General features: G+C 62.5%; 3 protein-coding genes and 2 long non-coding RNA genes across 5 annotated transcripts; 3 read left to right on the top strand and 2 right to left on the bottom strand.

The window, feature by feature from the left end:
* The first annotated feature begins 623 nt into the window (after window positions 1-623).
* ARHGDIA (Rho GDP dissociation inhibitor alpha) lies at window positions 624-3,538 on the top strand. Its single transcript, XM_042916579.1, has 6 exons — window positions 624-709; window positions 2,152-2,371; window positions 2,487-2,570; window positions 2,868-2,944; window positions 3,033-3,096; window positions 3,264-3,538. The coding sequence occupies exons 2-6, from the start codon at window positions 2,182-2,184 to the stop codon at window positions 3,461-3,463; spliced, it is 615 nt and encodes a 204-aa protein (XP_042772513.1). The 5' UTR covers window positions 624-709; window positions 2,152-2,181; the 3' UTR covers window positions 3,464-3,538.
* A 3,715-nt stretch (window positions 3,539-7,253) lies between these two features.
* Window positions 7,254-8,685, bottom strand: LOC122206310. Its single transcript, XR_006196408.1, has 2 exons — window positions 7,963-8,685; window positions 7,254-7,440 (listed from the first exon to the last, which is right to left on the bottom strand). It is a non-coding gene; the product is annotated as an uncharacterized LOC122206310 (long non-coding RNA).
* Window positions 8,686-9,312: 627 nt separating this feature from the next.
* On the top strand, window positions 9,313-18,878 carry P4HB (prolyl 4-hydroxylase subunit beta). The gene is made up of 11 exons (XM_042915370.1): window positions 9,313-9,530; window positions 10,452-10,658; window positions 12,080-12,213; window positions 12,350-12,487; window positions 15,621-15,725; window positions 15,911-16,036; window positions 16,218-16,418; window positions 16,746-16,866; window positions 16,979-17,160; window positions 17,260-17,346; window positions 17,986-18,878. Exons 1-11 carry the CDS (start codon window positions 9,380-9,382, stop codon window positions 18,064-18,066), a joined length of 1,533 nt encoding a protein of 510 aa, XP_042771304.1. The 5' UTR covers window positions 9,313-9,379; the 3' UTR covers window positions 18,067-18,878.
* Window positions 18,879-19,672: 794 nt separating this feature from the next.
* Window positions 19,673-24,171, bottom strand: LOC122206309. Its single transcript, XR_006196407.1, has 5 exons — window positions 24,153-24,171; window positions 20,998-21,106; window positions 20,791-20,862; window positions 20,413-20,582; window positions 19,673-20,265 (listed from the first exon to the last, which is right to left on the bottom strand). It is a non-coding gene; the product is annotated as an uncharacterized LOC122206309 (long non-coding RNA).
* On the top strand, window positions 22,770-23,896 carry PPP1R27 (protein phosphatase 1 regulatory subunit 27). Its single transcript, XM_042915371.1, has 3 exons — window positions 22,770-22,959; window positions 23,046-23,196; window positions 23,518-23,896. Exons 1-3 carry the CDS (start codon window positions 22,770-22,772, stop codon window positions 23,639-23,641), a joined length of 465 nt encoding a protein of 154 aa, XP_042771305.1. The 3' UTR covers window positions 23,642-23,896.
* Window positions 24,172-24,174: the final 3 nt, after the last annotated feature.

Raw genomic sequence — 24,174 nt, 5'->3', positions numbered from 1 at the left:
GTTCGCGGCCGAAACCGCGCCCCCCCCCCCCCCGCGCGTGGGTTCCCCGCCTGGCCTCGCGGGTCGGGAGGGGGCGACGGCGGGGGGCGCGCCCCCGATGGGGGGGGGGGGGTCCTTCAGGGACTCGGGCCCCGCGAGAAGGCCTCGCGCTTCACGAGGTCCCTCCCGCTGCTACGAACTGTCCCTCGACCCGGCCCGCTTCCGTCCGGGGCGGCGGACAGCGCACGCCGGGAGCCTCCGAATCGAACCCCCTCCCGCGGCGCCGGCCGTGCGGCGCGGGGGCTCGGGGCGCGCGTCCACGGCCGGGGGTGGGGCGACAGCGCCGGCTCGCCCCCGCGCGGCACCTCTAGGACATGTCACGACGGACGGGGGCCGGGGGAAGGCGCACGGGAGGCTGCGACACTGTCCCGTGCCCACGGAGAGCGGCCGAGCCCCGAGGACCGCCCCGGGCCGGAAAACAGCGGCAGCGAAGGGCGCGAAGCCCCCAGGCGGCCCCGCCCTCGCGGGACGCGCCCACGAAGCCGGCTCCACAAGATGGTGGCGGCGCGCTCCCGGCAGCCCGCGCCCGCGCATGCGCCCTCCGCCGCCGCCCGGCGCGAGCGGAAGTCGCGTGACCCCGGAAGTGGCGGGCCGGGCGCGCGCGGGCGGGGCGGCGACGTTCGTCATTCCGTGCGGGAGGGAGCGTGAGAGCGGCGCGGTCGAGCCTCCGGTGAGCGGCGGCGGCGGCGGGCGGGGCGGGGCGGGGCGGGGCTGGGGAGGGGGCGCCGCGGGGGCCGGGGGCGCGGCGCCTTTGTTCGCGCCGCCCGCCGGGGGCGGGCGCGGGCCGGTGCGGGCCTCCTTTGGGGCCGCCGCCCGAGTCCCGCGGCGCCCCCTCCCCGCCGATGCGCGCCGGCTGGACCCGGGCCCGGCGCCCCCTCCCCGGGGGTGGTGGGCCCGGCACCCGGCCAGGGAAGCGTGGGCACCGCGCCCCTGCCCGGTTCCCGAGCACCCCACCCTGCGCGGCGCGCCTGCCCGCCCAGATTGCGGGGCCCCGCGGAAGGAAGTGTGGGCCGCGGCCATCGCACTCGGAGGAGCCTGTCGCCCGCGGCCGCACTTGGGTGGCGTTAGGGCGTGAGCATTTTAGAGGAATTTAAGAGGAAGCGGCCGTGAGGCCTGGGAAAGCGGGCGGGCCCCACCCCACCAGTGGCCGGCCGGCCGGCTCGGGGTTCCCAGCGGCCCTTTGTGAGGTCTGCTGCTCGGGCAGCTCCGGGCTGCTAGGCTGGTCCGTGGGGAGAGGCGTTGATCATTCTGGGGCAACCTGAGGTCTAGTGCTGACCGGGCTGTGGCCCACTTCCCTTACCGCCCAGAAGGACTTGAGTGGTTTCCGCTACTTCTCAGATTCTAGCGGGGTGCGATGGGGATTCCTAGTTGAAGCCAGCCTCATGCACTGCTCCTTGTTCCCACAGCGCTGTCCCAAGCTCTTCTGGGCCAGGATCCAGAACGAGGGTCCTGAAAGCATAGGCAGGTCACAAACCCTCACAGTTGGAAAGAACATTAGCGCATGGTTAGGGTTCCTCATGACTTTTGGGACCCACCTGTGGGACTCAGGCCGGCCAGGTCGTCTGAGCTTCAGGAGAGCCCTGCGTTTGCAGGGTGAGGCCTTGCTTCACTGTTAGAACAAGGCCCAAGGAGTGTGCTTGGTCAGGGAGACCCAGGAGGAGGTGTCCCTTGGGGAGAGGGTCTAGGCAGCTCCAAAAGAACAGCAGGACTTTAGAAGTGACCCCGTAGGGGCCCTGTCAATTGGGCCTGGTGGTCTGTCTCTTCCCCCAGGGTGGGAGAGGTATGCCAGGTCTCCCTGAGGAGCGGGCTCCAGGCCCCACTTAGTTCTGGATGCTCTGTCCAGACCGTCCCAGCAGGTCCCCGAGGTGGGCAGGGCAAGGAGTGTGGTTCCCTCTGGGCCTTAGGAGTCTGTGTCTGGGCCTTTTGCAAAGCTCTGCTCGGAGCTGCTTTCTTCCAGAAGGCAACTATCCCTTGGGGTCCAAATATAGAGCCTGGTTACCTGCAGAGGTTTTTCAACAGCGAACTTGTGCTGGCTGTGGGGCTTGCTGAGGGACAGAAGAGGTAGACACTGTGGGTCCCTTCCGGCTGCCACAGCCCTGTCCCTGCCCACAGGTGTGCCAGACCCAGTTAGAGTAAGTGAGCATGGCCGAGCAGGAGCCCACAGCTGAGCAGCTAGCACAGATTGCAGCCGAGAATGAGGAGGACGAGCACTCGGTCAACTATAAGCCCCCCGCCCAGAAGAGTATCCAGGAGATCCAGGAGCTGGACAAGGACGATGAGAGTCTGCGCAAGTACAAGGAGGCCCTGTTGGGCCGTGTAGCTGTGTCTGCTGGTAAGTGGGCTGAGGCAATGCTGAGAGGGACACCTGTCACTTTGGGGTTTCTGCTGCCTCCCCCATCCTGCAAGTCACTAGTGGGGTAGAGCTTTAACCTGCTCTCACTCCGCAGACCCCAACGTCCCCAATGTTGTTGTGACCCGCCTGACCCTGGTGTGTAGCACAGCCCCCGGCCCCCTGGAGCTGGACCTGACAGGTGAGTGGCATCCGGGGGTCCTCTGCGGCCCAGGCCGCCCAGCACCTTGCGGGCTCTGCCGAAAATAGTCTTTTGGAATGCTGGTGCCCTCTTGTGGGGGGCCGGAGAAGTGCAGCCAGGAAGTGTTTGTGGACTCTGACTTTGGAGAGGCCTGGGTCCTGGGTGGGGCTACCTGGGGCCGCCTGGGTCAGGGTGGGAGCGGAAGGGGTGCCCTGCAGCTGCAGACGGGGGACATGCTGAGGTCAGAGCAGCTTCCTGTAGCCGAGCCTTTCAGTACAAGCTTCTTCCTCGGCACAGGTGATCTGGAGAGCTTCAAGAAGCAGTCCTTTGTGCTGAAGGAGGGCGTGGAGTACCGGATAAAAATTTCTTTCCGAGTAAGGCAGACGCTGGGGGGCGGGGGGTGCTGGGAGGAGTCGGGCCTGGAGAGCCCCACCGAGCCGTGTTTGGGTTGTGTCCCTGCAGGTGAACCGGGAGATCGTGTCCGGCATGAAGTACATCCAGCACACGTACAGGAAAGGCGTCAAGAGTGAGTGAGGCGAGCGCCACCTGGCTGGCCCGTGGGAAGGGGCAGGTGGAGGTGGCCGCCCGGGGCGCGGGGATCAGCAGGGAGAGGAAGGAAGCGGTGTGCGGCCCCGGCCCCGGCCTCAGGTGGAGGCGGGCGGCACTGGTGACCTGTGCGTTTCCTACGCGCAGTTGACAAGACCGACTACATGGTGGGGAGCTACGGGCCCCGGGCAGAGGAGTACGAGTTTCTGACGCCCATGGAGGAGGCGCCCAAGGGCATGCTGGCCCGAGGCAGCTACAACATCAAGTCCCGCTTCACAGACGACGACAAGACCGACCACCTGTCGTGGGAGTGGAGCCTCACCATCAAGAAGGACTGGAAGGACTGAGCCCCGGGGGGCGGGCCTTCGGACAGACGGACGGACGGACCTGTCTGACGCGCCCCACCCCCACCGCCCCCACCCCCTCCCAGCCCCCTACCAAAGTGCTGACAGGCCTGCCCCCCCTCCCCCCACCCGCCCGCGGGCCCCCGGCCTCCTCCTCCTCGGCGGCCTTGCCTTGCTGCTTCTGCCTGCGCTGGGGGGGTAGAGAGGGGAGGGAGCCTGCACCTCAGGCCTCCACCTCCCTTTCCGTACCCCTTCAGGTTCCCTCCCACCCGTCCTAACCCGACTTGAGGCCCCGGCTTTTCCAAGGGAACCTCGTGGCCTTGGCAGTTGCCCTGAATCCTGTTCTTCGGGGGTGGGGTGGGGTGGGGTGGGGTGCATGATTGGAGGCCTCTTGGGGGCCGGCCACCCTCCTGCTTTCACCTGTCCCCGGTCAGTTCATCCATCGCTGTCAGTAACCGTCTAACCATGATGCCTTAACATGTGGAACGTGTGCTGTGGGGGCCGTCACTAACCTCTAACCACCACCACCACCCCCCCCCCCCCCCCCCCCCGTGTCTGCATGAGCATGTGGTCTCCCCGGTCCCCGCCCCATCTGCGATCCCCGTGGCCCCGGGAAGTGTGTGGGATGTGCTGCTGCTCCCCTGCCCGCCAGGGCCTCGCCGGCCCCCTCCCCCGGCCAGGGCTGTGGGGACGGCTCCAGGGGCTCTGGGAAAGCCAAATTGCCAAAACTGAAGTTGCCTCCGTTCCCATCCGGGAGGCCGGGTGTCCTCACGCCTCTGCCTTCTTTGTCCCGGTGGGCGGCGCTGGAGCCCACAGCCCCAGCAGACGGCCCTCGCCGGACAGAGCCAGCGGCCGAGCCTTATGTGTCCCACCCGGGCCCGCCGGCCCGGGGTCGCGTGCCTGGCCCGTCAGTATTTATTGCCTCCATATGTGCCGTCCTCTGGGCCCCCTGGCCTGCCACCTCTGCCCCCAGGCTCGGTGCCACCGTCCCCGGCAGGCCCTCCCCACACCCAGCCAGGACAACCGTGGGACCAAGCGCGCACAGTCGGAGCCCTCCCCTGTGCCTCCCCTCCCCGACCTTCCCCGTGCCCCCCTCTCCCCTGTCAGGACGGGGCCTAGAACGCCCAGGAGCCTGAACCTGCTTCTCCTTTTCTGACCGGGAAATAAACTCCCCCAAAGGAGCCAGGGTGTTTGCTGCTTGTCTCCTGGCGGGCGGGGGCAGGAAGGCAGCAGGAATGCTTTTTCCCTGGGTGGCAGCCGCTGCTTCTGTGACCACTTTCATACTAATGTCAAGTGGCCAGGGTTCACTGTGGGTGAGGAACCGGAGTCCCCAAAGTGCCCAAGTTCCCCCGGATTCGGGGCAGTGGGAGGGGGCGCGGTAGGCCCGTCTTGGGGTCTAGAGCACCGGCTCCTCAGGAAATGCCCCAACCCTGAAGAAGGGGAGCCTCGCTGGAGGTTTGAGGCCTGTGCGGCAGGCAAGACATGCAGGTAGGGGATGGGAGGGGCCCTGCTGCCCTCTGGTAGTGCTGGCGGGGGGGGGGGGGGGGCAGTCGGTGCTGTGGGCTGCAGGAACAGGCAGGATCAGCCATCCAAGGGTGGAAAGGGTGAAGCGGGGGTAGACTGGAGGAGACTAGAGGGCCCTCGCTGCCTAAGGTGCAAAAGTGCCAGGAGAGCCCTGAGTAACAGCCAATCCCGTGGACCAGGGAGGCCTCTGCCGGGGCCTGGGGTGGTGGGGAGTGGAGAGGAGGATGGTCCTGCCTCCTCTCCAAGCACCACCCCCAGGGCACTCAGTAACCTTGACGCCCCTCCCCAACCCCAGGATGAGGAAAGGGCAGGTGGGCAACCTAAGCTCCAGACACCCTCTTACCTGGCCCACGTGGGTTACAAAAGCGGTCGGGTGCCACACAGTGGGGACGCGGGACTGCTCCCCTGGAGCCTCTACTGGCCACACCTAAGGCGGCCTGCCCCTCTTTCCATTGCTTCCAGCACAGTGTGCTCAGCTGGCAGCTTATCGCCAGCTGGGCTGGGCCACATGCCCGTGCCAGGACAGCTCCTACAAGGCTGGTCACTGCCTCAACCCTCCTTATGGGGGCCCCGTGCTCGATGGCATGAGGAAATGGCACTTCCTGCCCAGACACAGACCCAAGAGCCCAGGCAGGAAGCAGCCTGGGCCCCAGTTCTTGATTCCACAGGGTCAAAGACCCTAACCCACCTCTCCCAGAGCCAGAGCCGTGCAGCCCCAAGACAGGCCTGGTGGGACAGGCTCGGGCAGAGGGAGCCGCCGTGAGACCAGTTCCGGGCTCTGAGGCCTTTCTCATGGAACCGGACGCGGCTGCCTCTGGCGCTCATCCCCACCCCCAGAGGCAGAAAGCCCCATCTCAGTCAGCCCATAGCGCTGGGGCCACCACCTCCCTTCTCCCGGTACACTTCCTGAAAGGTCCAGTGCAAACCTCTAAACCCAGGGAAATCCTGTGCCGTCAGCAGCGCCTTGGGCCAGGGTCTTCTGAGGCTGTCAGGCCAGAAGGCCTACTACTTTTGCTCTCGGATTTCCCCAGCTTTACTAGACATGTGAACTCAGGACCCAGAGTGCCCAGTTGTACAGGCACACTGCCAATCCCCAGGACTTTGTCCCCTGCCCCCGCTGAGGGGCAACACAGGGTGGTGCCTGCAGGACGTGGCTCTTGGGTCCCAAGTCTAATCTGACCCTCCTGGTTCCACCCTGAACCTGCCTACAGTCTGGGAGCCGGTGTCTGTGGCCCTCTTCCCTTCCGTCCTCTTCCACGTCCCCCAGAAACCCCCAAGCTGCCACCTCCTCATCCACTCCAAGATGGGCCCTCCCTTCCACTGAGGAGGGTGCCGTGGTCACCAGGTCAGGACCCCTGATGTGACTGATCACCAAATACTGTGGTTTAGGACAATCTTCATGCCCCCGTGCAGTCCCGCTCCATGATCAGGACGCCTGCAGCCCCCACCCCGGGGGCATGCTCACCACCTCGCCCCCAGCATGCACAGGAAGAGGACCGCGGGATAGTGCCTGATCAGGAACCTAGTCAGATTTCAGTGGCCCAGCGAGCACTTCTGGGGTGTCCGTGAACCTGCCATGACTCCCTCGACACACCCTATCCGACCTTATCCCTCCTTCCAACCCTATCACGCATTGGAAGGCAGTTTTATTCTGAGAACTCTACTTTTGAGAATGGTATTTATCAAAACATCTGCTATTTAATGGGCAACTTCTCCGGGAATGCCACGCCTGGAGGATGCCCTGTGGTTGTGTGGGTCCCCCAAGACACAGCCACAGGGGCAGGTGGGGCACCAACCTCCCAGGGCACATTCCGGCCCAGGGCCTGGGGCACAAGGTGAACACACCCCACTGCCTCTCTCTGGAGCCGATTTTGGAAGGTATGTGAGTGGGTCTTAGGAAGAATGAGACCGAGCCGGCCCTCCCCTCAAAGCTGAGGCCTGCAGAGGCGTTCAGTCAACCAGCCTGTGTTCCGGGACCAACCCCACAGAAACAGGGGGTCTCAGGCCTCCCCCAAACCAGGCCTCCTTCCAGCTGAACCCCCGCTTTGCTGCTCCTGCACGGGTTGGTACGTGAGGCCAATTCAAGATGAGCAAAGGCATCCTGAGGAGAAGGCACATTGGTGCGGCTGAGGTATCGGAATACCGTGCCTGGGTCAGGCCAGAGGCCAGTGGCCCGCATCAAGGTGTGTTTCGGCCGCCCTCAGCGGCAGCCATGGAGGCAGACTCGGCCACAGTGAGGCTCATTCGCGGCCGTTGCACCCTTGTCTGCTTTATTCTCCCCTTGATCCCGACGTTCTCATCTTTGTCGGGACTGTATGCTCTGGGGCGAAGCTGCCTCCGTGCTGGCACAAACTCATCGTCGTGGTGTGTATCATCTCTTCACTGTCCCCAGCGGAAGAAACTCAAACCCCACTCTTGAGGCACCTAAACCCTGGTCTCACGAGCGCTTCCGAAATCTAGACAGGATACAAATAACCCTTATATCAGGCCCCGCGGTCTGTAAAATAAGGGTTGTGGCAATCATAAAAACGTTAGGAGATAGTGCAGCAATGAGGCAATCCCCACCCATACGCAGAGAGCAGAGGGGGAGGACTCCGCTCGCAATTGTTAGGAAGAGCTGTCTTTCATCTGTTGAAGCCCCAGGCCAGGGCTTCCCCCACCCCATGCCCCCCTAGCTGGGGCGCAGGCCGGCACCTGCCAGGCACACGTTCACCGCCTTTCTATGCCCAAAGTCCCAGCTCCTGTCAAGTCGTCCCTGTGAAGACACGGATGCCAGCAGGTACAAGCACCTCGGTGAACCTTGCTCCCCTGGCACTGGGGGAAGAGCAGAGAACATGGCCTTGACCTTCAGGAGTGCATACACCAGTTGAGGCAGCCCCACACAGGAGAGACAGGAACACATGCCCTCCCCTCCAAAAGCAACCACTCGACAAATGTGAACTCTCCAAAGCACGAATGCATGTTTTTTTCTGTCTTACCATTTCTGAAATGAGGAGATTATTACAGCCAACGTGTACATTTAACGTGGGCGTTTCTCTTCTTCCTGCCATGTTATTAAATTGATGAGAAGTCTCAAAGCTACTGGTGGTGGCGTTTCGCAACAGAGGAAGCGAATACAAATGAAGAGGAAGGTTTCCTGGAGACAAACGGTCTGTTCCAGGGGTAGGGGTGGGGGTGGGGCGGGCTGCCAGGGAAAGGCAGACGTGGTGGCAGAGGCTTTGAGCAGTGACGGAAAGGGACGGCGGATCAGTCTAGAGCAGCGCCGTCCAACAAAAATAGGGTGGGAGCCACAACCAATATTTTAAAATTTCTAGAAGCTAGTCAAACGTTTTAATTTAGCCCAACGTATACAAAGTACCAAGGCAACATCTGAATATAAAAAAGTTACGGGAGTTCCCGTCGCCTCGGTGGCAGGTGGTCACCGCCGCGGAGGGCAGCGCCCGGGGGCCCGGGATGGCTCGCAGACAGCCAGCAGGAATCGGCAGCCGGCGGGGAGGCAGGTGCGCGGCCCCCCGAGTCGGCCTCCCCCGAGACCCCGAGTCCCCCGCTTTTGGACCCTCAGCTGCAGCGGCCCAACCTCCCTCTTCCTGCGCCCGTTCTGGTGGGCCTCCTCGCCGGCCTTCCGGCCGTATCACGTTCGGCCTCGGCGTCCCCCGCGCCACCTGCGCGCCGCCTCCGCGCCCCGACCCGCCGCCGGCACCGCCCGGGACGGCCGAGCCCCGCCGGCCCCGTCGGCCCCGTCGGCCCCGCCAGCCCCGCGGTGCTGGGCTCGCGGCACGCATCGCCCGACCCTCACGCGCACCGGAAGTTGCGTAGGCTCGCCTTCCGACTCGCAGAGCTGGGGGGGCGGTGTCAGTTAAGGACAGGCCGTCCAATCAGAATGCAACACGAAGGGTTTCAGAGGCGCAGACGCAGCTCCGCCCTTCACTCGGGAGCTCCGCCCCACTGCCACGTTTGACGACGGATCGCGCGGGCGTGCGCGTATCTCTTGGCCAATCAGGAGCCGCAGATCCTGGCCTCCAAAGGTAGCAGCCATTCCAGACCCGCGGAAGGTGTAGGAGAAAGCCACCAGTCACAAGTCGAGGGAGAGAAAGTTCTCCATGGGGAGCCAATGAAAAAACCGGGTAGAGTGCGAGCGCGAGCTCCTCGGCCAATCTCGGGCGAGGGCGAGGGAAGCCCCCATGGCGATTTCGAATCCGGGGTCGGGGGCCAGAACGGACAGCCAATGCGAACGCTTTGGAGGTGGGCCCCGGAGCCCGCCAGCCAATCGAGAGTGGGCGCAGGCGGGCGCGCGCGCGGCGGCGGCCGGGCTTATAGGGGCGGGGCGGCCGGCGCGCGCTCTCGTGGCCTCGCTGTCCCGGCGGCGCCAACCGAAGCGCCGCGCCCGCTGCCGACATGCTGCGCCGCGTTCTGCTCTGCCTGGCCCTGGCCGTGCTGACGCGCGCGGGCGCCGCCGCTCCGGAGGAGGAGGACCACGTCCTGGTGCTGCACAAGGGCAACTTCGAGGAGGCGCTGGCGGCCCACAAGTACCTGCTGGTGGAGTTCTGTGAGTGCCGCCGGCCTGGCCGGGCCTCGCCGTGGCGGGGCGGGGACGCGGGGGGGCCGGCGGGACGGGCGGGGGTCTCCGGGGCTGTCAGCATCCAGCCCCCCCTCCGGAGGCGCAGTCCCGGGCTGGTGCGGCGCGCAGAGCTGCTGTCGGCGTCCCCGCGCTGCCCACGTCCTGGGGGCATCCCTCCTGCTTGAGCCGGGTCCCAAGGCTGGCCGCAGGCCGACAGCCAGGACATGCTTTATGCCTTACGTCCACATGGCAGGGGCCCTCCTTTAGCCTGGTGTCAGCTGCCACCAATACAGAGGAGCACGCCAGGGTCCAGCTCCCTGACCGCCCCCCAGGACTGATCCCAGAGCGCCCCACCTTCAACCCCATACAGCTCGCTTTAGCAGTGCTGTCACCCAGACTCCAGCACCGCCCGTCTGTGTTTATAAGTGTGTAAGCACTACCTGGGGTGGAAAGCTCCAGCCCGCCAGAGCTGCTAACCTGAGCTGGCAGAGAGTTGTGTTCCCACAGTGCATAGAGTCACTTTTAAGTGGGAGTCTTGGGGCAGGCGTGCACAGGTGTGTGTTGCACATTCACGACTAGGTCTTGCTGAGCGTACAGGTGCCGAGGCGCTGGCTTCTTGACTTTTGTGGGAGATCCCAGGGACATGACCGCCCTCACTGCTTGCAGATGATGGGAAGTCACCCGTCGTTTGTCCCGTGCCAAGCAGCTTGGGGTCTGGTGTCAGTTTGTCGTTCGTGGCCTCTGTACCAATATTGCCCAAGAGCGTCAAGCTATCAGCTCAGCCCTGTGGGTTCAGGGGGGTTATCTTGGTGAGTAGATAAGATTTTTATGGAAGGAAGTGCCAGGAGAAGGTGGGGGAAGCGGTGGAACTTGGTCGACGCTGCTTTCCAGCATCCGTTTCTTTTCCAGATGCGCCATGGTGTGGCCACTGCAAGGCTCTGGCCCCCGAGTATGCCAAAGCAGCTGGCAGGCTGAAGGCGGAAGGCTCGGAGATCAGACTGGCAAAGGTAGATGCCACCGAGGAGTCCGATCTGGCTCAGCAGTATGGTGTGCGTGGCTACCCTACAATCAAGTTCTTCAAGAACGGAGACACCGCTGCCCCCAGAGAGTACACAGGTGTGATTGCTGCACCGCCCTTCTCTTCCCTGCAGACGGGGGTGTGCCTGCAGCCTTTGGGAGAGACCTGAGAGGTGGGGAGGCCCGCTTTCAGAGGCAAGGCGGGGAACCTGGTCTCAGACTGGATTCTCAGTCGAGGTCAGCCTCTGACGCTCTCGTGAGGAAAGTGCTCCCATCCCCGAAGAGTGCGTCAGGTAGAGAGGGACATCCTTCCGGGGCGGGTGGCAAGCTGCGGCTTGTCCTAAGGTTGACCAGTGAGAGGAGGAAGGCTGGGGCCCTCGGGCCCGCTTGGAGCAACAGGTGTAGCGATTTGGGACTGTCCGGTGTGCCAAGCCAAGTGCCCGGGGCCTTCCCCAGGGCAGGGGCTGAGGCTGAGAGCCACTGGGTGACAGGCTGGCGTCACTCACCTGTCCTGGCAGAGCTCAAATGCAAGGCCCGGCCCCTCAGGCTGCCTCCTGGGGCCTGGGCCCCTTTGTAGCCTGGTAGGTACCGGGACAAGAGGAGAGACTTTTGTCCATAGAACCGGTTCTGTGGCTCTTCTGTCAGAATGCTCTCGAGCAGCCTCGTTGATTCTGACGTCTGCGCCTCTGGTGTTCTTACCAGGCTGCTGTTTTGTTGTTCACACGTTCGCCTGGGTTCGCTCTCAGGACAGGAAGTGCAGAGTTCCCACGGTCCCATCGCTCGCGCTTAGGTTTGGTGAATGAGACAGCGGCTCCTAACTCCACCTGTAACTGATGAGTCAGCATCTCGTTGCCACTTAGGAGAATCCTAAGCGTGAGCCTCGCACCCTCCTTGTGCCGGGCCAGGTGGCCAGATGCTTTGAGGGGAGGAAGGGTTTGCCCTTAGTCCCAGGAGGAGCAGGCTTCTACCTTTTCGGTTTGTCAGCTCTGGGTGGCGTGCGGGAGCCTGATCGCTCTCATTTTGCTGGTCTGGGAGGCATGTGGGAGGGCCAGGCCGAGGACAGGGACCCCTGAGCGGTCCTTATGTCCCAGGCCAGCTAGAGCTCGGGGAAGGCGGGGGTCGAGCTGATTTACCAAGCAGCCTTTTTTTATTTTATTTTTTTTGAATTCCATTACATCTTTAATTATGACGGAGCGTAGAGTGAGAGCACTGGGGGAAAGTGTGTGCTTGATGAATTTAAGCGTCAAGGGATTTAGAAAGTGCAGAGGGCTTAGAGGAGGGGGCGGCGGCGTGATTCTGCTACCCTGGGGGCAGCCGCTGCGTCTCCCCTGCTTCACACGCAGTCCCGGTTTCTCAAGAGGCAGAATAGTGCTCTTAGCGCTAGGATTTGCACAGGCGCGTAGACAAGGTTCCTCTTCTGGAAGGAGAGTGTTGAGCCCCGGTCTTGGCAGAGAGCTCGGAGAACGGGCAGGGAGGGTGGGCCCCGGTTTTCAGCGGAACCCGCCTGTATTTGGGTGCAGCTGGCAGAGAAGCTGAGGACATCGTGAACTGGCTGAAGAAACGCACCGGCCCCGCCGCCAGCACGCTGCCCGACAGGGCCGCCGCGGAGGCCTTGCTGGAGTCCAGCGAAGTGACCGTCATCGGCTTCTTCAAGGTAGAGGCTTCGGCACCGCGCCCCGTCGTCGGGGAAAGGTTCCCTGTGGTCTGGGTACTGCCTGTCTGTCCTGCTGGCGGCCCGGGCGGGACCCTCGGTGCTTGGGTGAGTGGCCACCTCTGCTGCTTCTCTGTAGGATGTGGAGTCGGACTTTGCCAAGCAGTTCCTGCTGGCAGCGGAGGCCATCGATGACATACCTTTTGGGATCACGTCCAACAGCGACGTGTTCTCCAAATACCAGCTGGACAAGGATGGGGTTGTGCTCTTCAAGAAGGTAAGTGGCCCTCCGGCAGCCCCGCCCAGGGCATGGAGACACCGCGGGGGGGGGGTGGGGTGGGGGCTGCTTTCCTTATCACTTCCAGCCCCTGAGAACCTTGCCCGGGCGGCGCTGGACCGCCAGCTGGACTTATCGGGGGCCTGTTGGCAACGTCAGACCATAGGAGCCACTCAGACAGTGGCCTTCAGACTTTGCGCTGTGGGCCCGTTGTTCCGGCTCGAGTGGCAGCTCCAGGGCCGTGTTTGATGAAGGCAGAGCTGCTCTGGAGTGTTTAGTGTTTCCGAAAAAAAGAAAATAGCGAAATATTCAGGAAGGTCTGCCGCCCTAATCTTTTCTAAGCACGTGATTCTTAGCATGAGGCATCAGTTACGTTGATGGTGCCGTGCGGCGGACACTCCTGTTTGCTCAACTTTTTGATCCCTGGAAATGGAGGCCGTGCAGGTGGCAGGCAGAGGAGGGCAGAAATCAGGAGAGAGGGGCAGGGGGCAGGAGGCGTGTCTTCGGGGATGAGGATCGGGCCTTTCGCTCCTGTTTTGTCCTGGTGGGAAGAGGGCGGGTTTGGAACTCCAGCAAAGCAGGAAACCCTGTGGTCAGAAAGGTCGCCGGCTTCTGGTCTAAGGCCGTTGTGTGTGTGCGCCCCACGTGTAGGGCATCTGGGCCGAGTGACTGAAGACAGGTAACCTTGTGTAGAAACTGCCTCATCTGGCACCTTGCCAGGGGCTGGCAGGGAGGGGTGAGGGTGTCTCCCGGCTGTACTCCTGAGGACTGGGGACGCCAGGGTGGCTCCGGGTGGCTCTGTTCCAGCGTCCTTGCCACTCCAGTGTTTCTGTAGTCTTGCTTTCCTCAAAACAATTCTAGATCCTCGTAGCACCCCCCCCCCCCACCCCGAGGGAACGGAGGGACTACGAGGCCCCCATGGGGGGCCCGGGTGGGACTGGGTGGGATGGGCCTCTGCGGGTGGCCAGAGTCCTGGGTCCTGAGGTTGAGGCTGACGGAGGGGGAGGGTGTCTCAGAGACCGCCGAGACCCATGTGCCATCCCGCGTCCAAACCGTGCTTTCCTACCTCCTGAAAATCCAGAGTGCCAGTTCTCAGGCGTCCTCCGGCCTCGACTCCCCGTTGTCTGTGGGCACTGGGCGCGGCCTGGGTGACGTGACCCCTTGGGTCTGGTGCCAGTTGGGGGGCAGCCTTGAGCAGAGGCCTGGCAGGACCCCGGGGACTTTGTGCTGCGTGGGTCAGTATGGGTCCCAGCTGCAGTCACAGACCGTCGTACGGACGAGGAGGAGGAGGCTCAAGTCTGGCCCCTTCCGGCTCTGTTGGGCCGGCCCCCGTTTTCTCCATCATGCTCGTTTCCTCGGTCTTTCTTGTTCCCTTTTCTCTAGGTTGTTCGATCCCATTTCTTGCAGCGTGTTGGGTCTGTCCAGGGGCCGCTGTGGGCAGCCTCACTGAGTCAGGCACCTCCCTAGTGGGACAGGGCAGGCCACTTGCTGGGAAGGACGGGGGCTCGGATGGCGGCTTGGGTCATGGGTCACTGGCAGTTGGACTTCTGCTTTGAGAGCTATCCTGTGTCTTTATTCGTCCTGGTGGTTACTTTGCTTTTCTTTCCTGAAACCGAGGGGTAGGAGTAGGTGTCGGGCCAGGCCTGTCCTCCACTGCCTGCAGCGTTGCGCCTTTTGGGGATGTTTGTCATTGTGGCCTGACGGGGCTGGGCTTCACTACTGTCCCTGGCTGAATGAAGGCTGGTTGTGTGCTTTTTACTGAAGTAGACGGGGACTGTGGTGTGACGTGACCCCATTACTAAAAAGATTGTGTCTCAAGACAGGTGCGTGCGGCAACTCTGTTCTTTGGGCCTCTGGGCATGAAATTGGGCACACCGCCCACTGCTCGGAGGGGCTGGCAGTACGGTTCTGGAGCAGTGGGGGCCTGTGTGCCCCTGGTAGGGGCTCAGGAGCATGCCTGGTGGAGCCGGGCCCCCTGGCCTTGGCTTTTCATCCCCTTTCCCCTCTTCTCCTTGGGTTTGGGGAAGAGAGAGCAGGCTTCAGCTTTTCCTGGGGGTGCTGTGCTCGTGGCCCCTGGCACCTGGCCCTCGATCTGGTCTAACTTTAGCAGCCGGTGTCGTAGTCAAGCTGAATGAAGGTCAGGCTGTCATGTGATGTTGGCGGGAGCAGGGAGTGGCCGCCTGCTTTTCTGGAAGTTCCTTTGGGGAAGTGTAACTGGAAATGACTGGGAAGAAAAGGTGAGTAGTTTCTCTCTGTGGGACTCATTCGAGAGTTCAGAGGGAAGGATGAGATGCTCGTGCGAACAGGTGTAGACGCAGCATCGTTTTTGTGCTGGGAGTGGTCTCTGCGCTCCACCCAGAGCCAGGGCTGCAGCTTGGCTGCACGGCTGCCCGTGGGCCTCTCTGGTCTGTAGCAACAGCCTTCAGCTTCGGGGCCTCAGGACCTCTGAAACTCTTAGATATTACTGGGGATCCCAAAGAGATTCTGTTGCTGTGGGTTCTATCTATTGATTTTTACCAGGTCGGGAATCAGAACCGAGAAATGTTTCTAAGACCCTAACCGTCTAGGGTGTCTGGCTGGCTCTGTCGGTAGAGTGAGTGACTCTTGATCTCAGGGTTGTGTGTTCAGGCCCCACATTGGGCATGGAGCCTACTTAAATAAGAACTCGTCCGTCTAAGTAACAGTTACGTGTAATCAGAAGGTCTTGTGAAAGTTAGTTTTTCCCAGACAACTGCATTTCAGTGGTGAGCGTGTTCGGGTTCTGCTGGTTTCTAGCCTCCACCTTGTGGAGGGCAGACCTGGCTGATGTCAGTCTGTCGGGACGTCCCTTGTCACTCTGCTCTGATCTGAGGGCATAGCACACTCGGGAGAACGCGTGTTCTGAGCAAGAGCACGAAATTGCAGCCGGAAGAGCCCCACGCTCTCCCCTTGGTGTCGCTGTGGCTCAGTGCCCGGAAGAGGCTGCTGTCTGCAGCCCTCATCTGGCTCTGTTCGGTGGACAGAGGCGTGTGGCTTCTGCTATCACAACTCCGGGTTGCTGTGCCGGGCCGAACCTGGGCTCCGGGGGCCGGGGCGGGCGGCATGGGAGGCTTTGGGAGGACCGAGGTTCTCGCAGCCCTCTCTGTGCCCACAGTTTGACGAAGGCCGGAACAACTTCGAGGGGGACATCACCAAAGACAAGCTGTTGGACTTCATCAAGCACAACCAGCTGCCGCTGGTCATCGAGTTCACTGAGCAGGTGCGGCTCTCCTGTGGGTCCTGCACCCCTGAGGGCGGGGCAGTGTGTGAGGGTCGTGGGGTCCCGACCCCGGGAACCCCCACGTACAGATCGTTGCAGCGGTGGCATTGCAGCCGTTGAGAGAATGTTCTGCGTAAATGGCTTAGTTTGTGGCTCAGACCCAGTAACCTCTGTTTACAACACAGACAGCCCCGAAGATTTTCGGAGGTGAAATCAAGACTCACATCCTGCTATTCCTGCCCAAGAGCGTGTCTGACTATGAGAGCAAACTGAGCAACTTCAAGAAGGCCGCCGAGCACTTCAAGGGGAAGGTGAGCGGCTCGAGTGACTCAGGCTGCAGGGTGGCCCGGGGCTCTCTGCGGCTCCCGGGTCCCTCTGGGAGGGCCGGGCCGTGGCGGTGCGAGTCTGCACAGTGTGCGTGGCGGGAAGCAGCCAGGCAGGGGAGCGGAAGCTGCCTGCGGCCCCCCGCCTCACCTGCCGCTTCTCCCCTAGATTCTGTTCATCTTCATCGACAGCGACCACACGGACAACCAGCGGATCCTGGAGTTCTTCGGCCTCAAGAAGGAGGAGTGCCCCGCCGTGCGCCTCATCACCCTGGAGGAGGAGATGACCAAGTACAAGCCGGAGTCGGACGAGTTGACGGCGGCGAAGATTGAAGAGTTCTGCCACCGCTTCCTGGAGGGCAAGATCAAGGTGGGGGAGCCACATCCCGAGGTGGAGCCAGCCCGCGCCGGCCTCCCGGCCTTTGGGGTCCTGGGCTCCCTGCGGCTGCATCTGGAAGGTGTCCGAGCTGGGCGTGGACTCCTGCGGACGGGGCCCCAGACGGCGTGAAGATGCTTGGGGAGAGACGCGGTGGTCCCGCTGCTTGGGGAGCACCGAGCAGCCCCGACCCCGTGGGCTCGGCCCTCTCCCGAGGCTCCGTGAGCAGCTCTGGTCCCTGTGTGTCTCAGGCCGGGGTGGGGGTCCTAGGGGCCAGTGGGGTCTTGAGCCATCCCTGACCCTGCTCTGCCTGCCCCCCAGCCCCACCTGATGAGCCAGGAGCTGCCCGAAGACTGGGACAAGCAGCCCGTCAAAGTGCTGGTTGGGAAAAACTTCGAAGAAGTTGCTTTTGACGAGAAAAAGAACGTCTTCGTGGAATTCTGTAAGTGGAGCCTCTTCCACTCGTGCGCGTGTCCTCCCGAGGGCCAGCGGGCTGGGGGTGGGCAGAAAGCGGCTCCTCGGCCCAAGGGGGGGACTCCGCCGCTCTCTTCCAGACGCCCCGTGGTGTGGGCACTGCAAACAGTTGGCCCCCATCTGGGACAAGCTGGGAGAGACGTACAAGGACCACGAAAACGTCGTCATCGCCAAGATGGATTCGACGGCTAACGAGGTGGAGGCCGTGAAAGTGCACAGCTTCCCCACGCTGAAGTTCTTCCCGGCAGGCACCGACAGAGCGGTGCGCCTCCGGCCGGGGGCTGGGGGAGGAGGGGGGCAGGGCCGGGGAGCGCGGGACCGGCTCCCTGATTCACATTCTCGCTCCCCCCCCCCCCCCCAGGTCATTGATTACAACGGGGAGCGGACACTAGACGGTTTTAAGAAGTTCTTGGAGAGCGGTGGGCAGGACGGGGCCGGAGACGACGATGTAAGTGGCACGTTGGTTCCGCCCGGCCACGGCCAGCCTCTGGGTCACACCGTGTAGTCCGTGGGACAGGCTTCCGTGGGCGCCACTTGAGGCAGGCACGGGGACCCGGGCTGGGGGGCTGCCGGGAAGCCCTCCCCGTGCCCCGCAAAGCCATCCTCCCCGATGAACACACTGTACGGAGCGCCCAAGAGGGGCCTTTAAATGCTGACATTTGCTTAAGAGACTTACTCGTCCCGTGAGGCTCCCTACTGCGCTGGACCCGGACCCTCCTCCCCGGCCGCTGGCTGAGGCGTCCCACCGGACACCAGCTTGGGCCTGTCCGTGCAGCCGTGGGCGGCTGGGGAGAGTGGAGGCCGGTCTGTGCCCAGGCCAGAGGGCAGGGTGGTGTGGTCAGTTCAGTGGGGTGTGGTCGGCGGGCTGTCGGCGGCCCCACAAACCCTGGAGGCTGGGGTCCCGGGGTCCCGGGCTCCCCTTGCACCGTCTTGTGGGCAGAAGCTCTGAGAGCCGACGGTTGGCTGCTTCTGCCCAAAGGGCCAGCCAGTGTCTGGCTGACCGAGGCCCCGCCCCGTCCCTCCCGGTCCCTCCCGGTCCCTCCCGACCCACGTGCTTGCTTCCCTCCCTCTTCCTGCTGCGCCCCAGGACCTGGAAGATCTGGAAGAGGCGGAAGAGCCTGACCTGGAGGAAGATGACGATCAGAAAGCTGTGAAGGATGAACTGTGACACAGAGGCCAGACCCTGGCGCCCAGACACGGCACCTCAGGGCCGCACACCCAGCGGCGCGGCCTCCGGAAGCTGGGGCCCCTCCCTGGAAGGAGGGAACGTCCATCGGAAACGCAGGGAACTTTCTGAAGCAACACTTCATTCTAACACACGTGTAAATCGAAACCCATCACCCTTTGCTTTTCAGTCTTTGGAAAGGGATTTATCTCCAGGCCAGCCCATCTTCTGGGCCATTTTTTTTTAAATCGTGATGTACTTTTTCGTACATGGTTTTGTCCAAAGTGCTCGTTAAAATGTCTTGGAATCTCGGGCAGGTGAAGCCTCCTTCCTGTTAGGTTTATACTGTCACTTTTGAACATGCCATCGGTGGGATTTTTAGACATTTTTGGACGTCAGGGTGTCTGTTCCACTCTGGCCGTGGCTCCCCGGAGACTCCTGTCCCCTGCTCGGGGAGGGGCCCGGCCGGCCTGGACAGCCACTCTCCACATGCTGGCGTTGCCATGGCTGAGCGTGGTTCTCCCGGTGTTTGGTTAAATGGACGCTTTGGCACGGTGGGGAAGGCGGGGGGCCTTCTGTGCCCGGAGGGGTGGTGGGTGCCGGCCGAGCCCCGGGCAGCCCCCCATCCTTCCCGAGCCAGGCCCCCCGTTCTGTGACTTCCGGGGTAACCTGAGGCCCGTGCCAGGCAGAACCTCCCATTTCCAGGCTGGGAAACGGTCAGGAGTGCTTGAGCCGAACCAAACGTTGACAGTTTTCAGGCATTTCTACCACAATATTGGAATTGAACACATTGGCCAAATAAAATTGAAATTTTACTACCTCTCGTTGTCTCTGCTCTACGGTCCCTCCGGGGCCTGGGCTCGGGTGGGGCCTCTCGCCAGGGCCTTTCTTGGCACGTGGCGCCAACACGGGAGCCACAGGAGTCTCTTGGGTCGTCAGCCCGAGGTGGTGACCGCCTGCAGGTCACCAGGTGGAGGCGCTGCTCCCGCCCCCCGCCCAGGTGAACGGTCCACAGCCAGCGGGCAGGGAGCACCCGGTGTGAGCACTCTGGGCAGCGCCGACCAGACCCCTGTGCTGCCTCCCCAGCTCAGTAGCCCGCGGTGAGCGCCGCCCATAGCCGGGCTTCCTTCCCCCGTTCTCCAGTCTCTGGTGGCCTGTGCCGGCAGCTTTCCAGCTGGTCCGCTCCCGGGTTCAGGTGTGAGGGGCCTCAGTCCTGCTGGCACAACGAGACGCTTAGCCGCCGAAAGGTGAGCTGGCGCCGTTCAGCTTCAGTGGGAGGACGGCGGCCCTGCCCTCCAAAATGTGAGCTGCTCCCCCAGGGGGCGCACGCCCTCCAGCCTCCAGAGGAGGAAACCCGGCACAGAGTGAGGCTGCCACGGGGGAGGGGGAGGCGGGGTCCAATCCTGTGCTCCCTGCCCCCAGCGACCGGTGTGGGTGACCCTGTGGACCCAACTACGCCAGAGCCAGGCCCCTCCGCATGGAGAGCTGGGACCGGGCGGGAGCAAGGTGTCATGTGCTCCTGGGAGCGGCGGGTGAATCACCCGTACCTTTCCCCTTTTGCAGAGGCAGCTGATTAGCACATTCCAGGGCCTGGATTCGCTGGGAGGCTGTGGGGGTGGAGTCCAAAACCTGGCCGGGCTGCCGGATTAGCAGGCAACTTTGCACACTCAGGGTGGTCAGTTAAGGCTTAGCAGCCCGGGCGTCCCAATCTCCCTCTCTTCCTCTCCCCTGCCCTCCTTCACTTCTCTCTCCAGGTGGCAGGAAGTTACTGCCCTGGTGCACCAGACACCCCTCCCCCGCCTGCCCCCCCAGGTCCTCAGGCCTCAGAGCCTGCCGGCAGGGACAGGCTGTACAGTGGGCCCTGCACCCAGTCTCCCAGTGGGCTCTCTGGCTCCTGTTTTCTGCTGGATAAAAAGCACCACTAGTCGCACCCCTCGGACTTTCCAAAGTGGGCTTTTTGCATTAAATGTTTTGGTTTGCTTTATTCCTCTAGAAGGTAGAAACCTAACATCGTACAAGCCAGATCGCAGGTTCACACGGGCATCAGGAAGAAAGCCACATGAATACAGGTGTGGTTCTGATGTGGTTACAGGTAGTTAGGGTTTGCCAACCAACATTCTTAGGTGAGACGCTCACAGCCAGCTTCTGACAAAAGGTTCCAAAGTGAGACGCTTCAGGCCAGGCCCACGGTTTAGAGGACGGCTCCAGTGCCCAGATAAGAATTAAAAGCACATTAAATACCTTTCAGGGGAGTCTGTTGTGAATGGGGTGGGGGGCACTTTGGGCACCAGTCCCTTCTCTGGCCCAAGCTGAAACCCAAAAGCCAAAACCCCCAAGCTCTCAGCTCACCTTGGTAGGACGGGGCCTGTCTCCAGCCCGAGGCCTGGCCACTCTCGGGAAGGCCTGGGTGGCAGCTTCATAAAGCCTTCTTTCATTTGATCCCCTGAGCAGGGAGGGCAGACAGAACTTTCCGCGACACCAGAACAGGCCATCTTCACATCAAAGGAAAGTTCTTTTTCCTGTAAACACGCCAGAAGAAAGTATACTGACTCCTCCCAGGTGACTAGGAGTTAAGGTCACCCAGCACCGTCCTCTGAGCCCTGAAGCTCAGGAACCCCAGGCACCACCCTTGGATCGGGGGCCCTGCAGGGCCTGGCCTGGGAGGAGGGTTCCATGGTGGCCAGGCCCGGCCAGCAGGTAGGGGCTCTGAGACCAGCCGAGAAAAACCTTGTCAGGGCAGGGAGTCTGTCTTCGGCGGTGCCCCATTTCTCCACAGCATTTGGCCCCAAGGCTTTGCACCTAGAGGGTGTTAAATACATTTGTTGATTTGGTTCTGTTGGATGGAGACCAGCCTGGTGATGCAAGGCTGCTGGTGACCAGGTGGCCGGCCCCACCCCCAAGAAGAGTGCCAGTCAGCCTTGGTTCTGTCCTTACTCAGGACTCCAGAGACTCCCCGGGGGCTTCTCGCCAGTGTCATGGCTTGAACTGCATCCTCCAGTATTCCTAAGTTGAAGTGCCAACCCCCGGGACCTCAGAATGTGATCTAATTTGGAAATAGACAGTTGTCATAGATGTGGTCGCTCAAGACGAGGTCATTCCGGAGTAGGGCGGCCCCTAATCCAATGACTGGTGACCTTATAAATTTGGACACGGGCACACACAGGGGCAAGGCCGTGTGAACATGAAGGCAGAGATGGGGTGATGTCTCCACAAGCCAGGGAACAAAGACAGACCCCAGCAGCCAGGAGGGGGCCTGGATTCTCCCTCAGAAGGAACCAGTCCTGCTGACGCCTTCATCTTGGACTTCCCGTCTCTAAAACCATGAGGAAATAAAGTTTTGTTTTGTTTTTCAATGTTCATTTATTTTTGAGAGCCTGAGTGACACAGAGCAGCGCAACAGAGGGAGACACAGAATCCGAAGCAGGCTCCAGACTCGGAGCTGTCAGCACAGAGCCAGATGTGGGGCTCGAACTCAGTGTCCAGGAGATCGTGACCTGAGCCGAAGTCGGCCGCTTAAGTGACCGAGCCACACAGGTGCCCCGGAAATAAAGTTTGTTTCAGCCCCCAGTCTGGCCCTTTGTTATAGCAGCCCAAACGCACCCAGCTAGCCAACAGCACGTGCTGCGGGCGCTGCCCCCCCGACCCCGTGAGCTCCTGGCCCAGCTCTGCTCCTGTGTGCAAGGCTCATTTCCACTGGCTCTTCTCCCCGCCAAAGTCTCGGCCACCCCTGGACACGGGCTGCCGCGGTGGACTGCTAGCGCCGGCCCAGCCTGCCGGGCATCTTCGACGCACCGCACTGGTTACGTTCTCACAGGGAAGCCCGGACCGGGCAGAGTGCGTACGTCACCTGGGCCGTGATGGCCCTTCCGAGGGGAGCAGACTGAATGCTCCGTCAGGTGTGAGCATGTGTGTCCTTGGCAGTTAGCGGCAGGAGCCTGGAGCCAGAGGAAATGGGGGTGGAGGGCACGGGGCTAGAAGGAAATGAGGGCGGTGTGGGGAGGGCTACCTGGGGGGCAGGGTGGGATGGGCTAGTGGAAGCAGAGGCATTTATTTACATTCTAACCTGGGAAGGTTCCCAGCGGGAGGGCAAGGTGGTGCAGGCCCAGCTGGAAGGTGACAAGTGGCAGGGGGGGGACATGGGTGGGGCTGGACCTGTGCTGGCATGGTCAGGACCCTGTGCTTCCTCAGATGTGGGCAGCCCCTTGCTTCTCAGGAGGTGGGAGCAGCCACCCCCACCAGACCTCGGGCCTTTTCCCTGAGCTCCCAGGACTGTGGGAGATGCCTGGGCCCTCTCCATGCCCTTGGTACCCGCTTGCCGTCCTTATGGGTCCTGTCCTTCTAGTGCCTTCTCCTGCCCTCTGTAAGGCACCTTCTAGGCCCAGCTGTGGGGCAGACAGCAGTGGCCAGGGAGGATCTGACCCCTTTGGCCGGGGCAGAGCGACAGGTGGGCTGAAAGACGAGCCACGAAACATGATCCTGTGTGCAGGGCAGAGCTGCTCTGTTTCAGTCCCTCCCGGTGTGAGCATGACTACGCAGCTTTATATAGCACTGCGGGCCCTATATAAGAGGGAGGTGGCCTCATCACAGGAGAGCACGGGGCGGCGGTGGCGCGGGAAGAGCCTGTATGCGTTGTCTGATCCGGGCCGGACACGTCCCTCCCCCGAGCAGTAGGGTCCCCGCAAGGTGGACCCACCACAGCCCCCAGGATGCCCAGCAGGACCAGCCGCTACGCCAGATACAGCCCACGACATCGGCGCCGGCGGATGCTGGCCGATCGCAGCGTGCGTTTCCCTAACGATGTCCTGTTCTTAGACCACATCCGCCAGGGTGACCTGGAGCAGGTAGGGCGCTTTATCCGGGCTCGGAAAGTCACCCTGGACACCATCCACCCCTCAGGTGAGCGCCTGTGGGGCCAGCCGAGGGTCTGTGGGGTGTTGGGGGGGAAGACCTCAGCTTTGACCCCTCCCGCCTGCCCTGCCCAGGCCTGGCCGCCCTGCACGAAGCCGTGCTCTCTGGAAACCTGGAGTGCGTGAAGCTGCTGGTCAAGTACGGAGCTGACATTCACCAGCGAGACGAGACTGGGTGGACGCCCCTGCACATCGCCTGCAGCGACGGGTACCCTGACATAGCCAGGTGAGAAGGCCAGGCCAGGGGCTTCATCCCAAATGCCCTGACCTCAGGTGGCCTCCAGGATGTGGTCTCCTGAAAGGCGGCCCTGGCAGTAGAGCTAAGAGCCCTAAGAGCTTCTAGGATCTCCTTTCTAGCCCGTTGCCTTCCCTAGAACAAACGGGAAAAGTCAGCCACTGTTTCTGGAGGATAAAGTTTCTTCCTCTTCACCCTTCCTGGAAACATTTTTTTTAAAAAGGTGCACCCCAGGACTCTAGCCTGCTACCCCGGGGTTGGGGTGAACATCCTGCAGGCCGCCTTCCCCCCACCACAACCTTTGCACCCCAGGTACCTCATCTCCCTGGGGGCAGACAGAGACGCAGCCAACGACGATGGAGACCTGCCTTCAGACCTCATCGACCCAGACTTCAAGGACCTGGTGGAGCTCTTCCAAGGGACTCGGATGGACTGAGCCCAGCCCTGCCCTCCCGGGGCTCTGGCCCTCCGGAGAGAAGTTGGGTGCCCACCTCCCCCACGTACGAGGACTTGCCCCACCGGTAGGGGCGGCAGCTGGCCAGGAGCCCGTACCTGGGCACAACCCCCACCCCCCACGCTTCTGGCCTGGCTTTTTCTCCAGGTGAATTTTTTTTTATCGTGACACTTTTTACTTTTTCAATAAACGTCATTCCCCAGCCCCTGGTGGTAGCCTGATTACTGGGCACGGGGCCGTCCCGGTTCTCCCGCTTCCGGTGGTCAGTGGGCCCTGCCATCCCAGCGCCAGGCTTGGGGGTGCAGGGGGCAGCGCCAGGGAAGGGAGCCAGCGTCTCGGGGCTCCGGGGTCTGAGGTCTCTGACCCCGCCGACCCCCGACTCCCAGAACCCCAGCGTCCCCAGCCCTCAGCTCCGCTCCCCTCGGCTCTGCAGCCCCCGCTCCCGCCGGTACCCCGCCGACCCCGGACCTAACGAAACCGGAGGCGCCCGTACCGCGGTCCCCCGGTCTCTGGCC

The sequence above is a fragment of the Panthera leo genome, chromosome E1 (assembly GCF_018350215.1).
Source record: "Panthera leo isolate Ple1 chromosome E1, P.leo_Ple1_pat1.1, whole genome shotgun sequence".
In the NCBI taxonomy this organism is placed as follows: domain Eukaryota; kingdom Metazoa; phylum Chordata; class Mammalia; order Carnivora; family Felidae; genus Panthera; species Panthera leo.
This window is presented reverse-complemented; position numbering and strand designations above follow the sequence as displayed.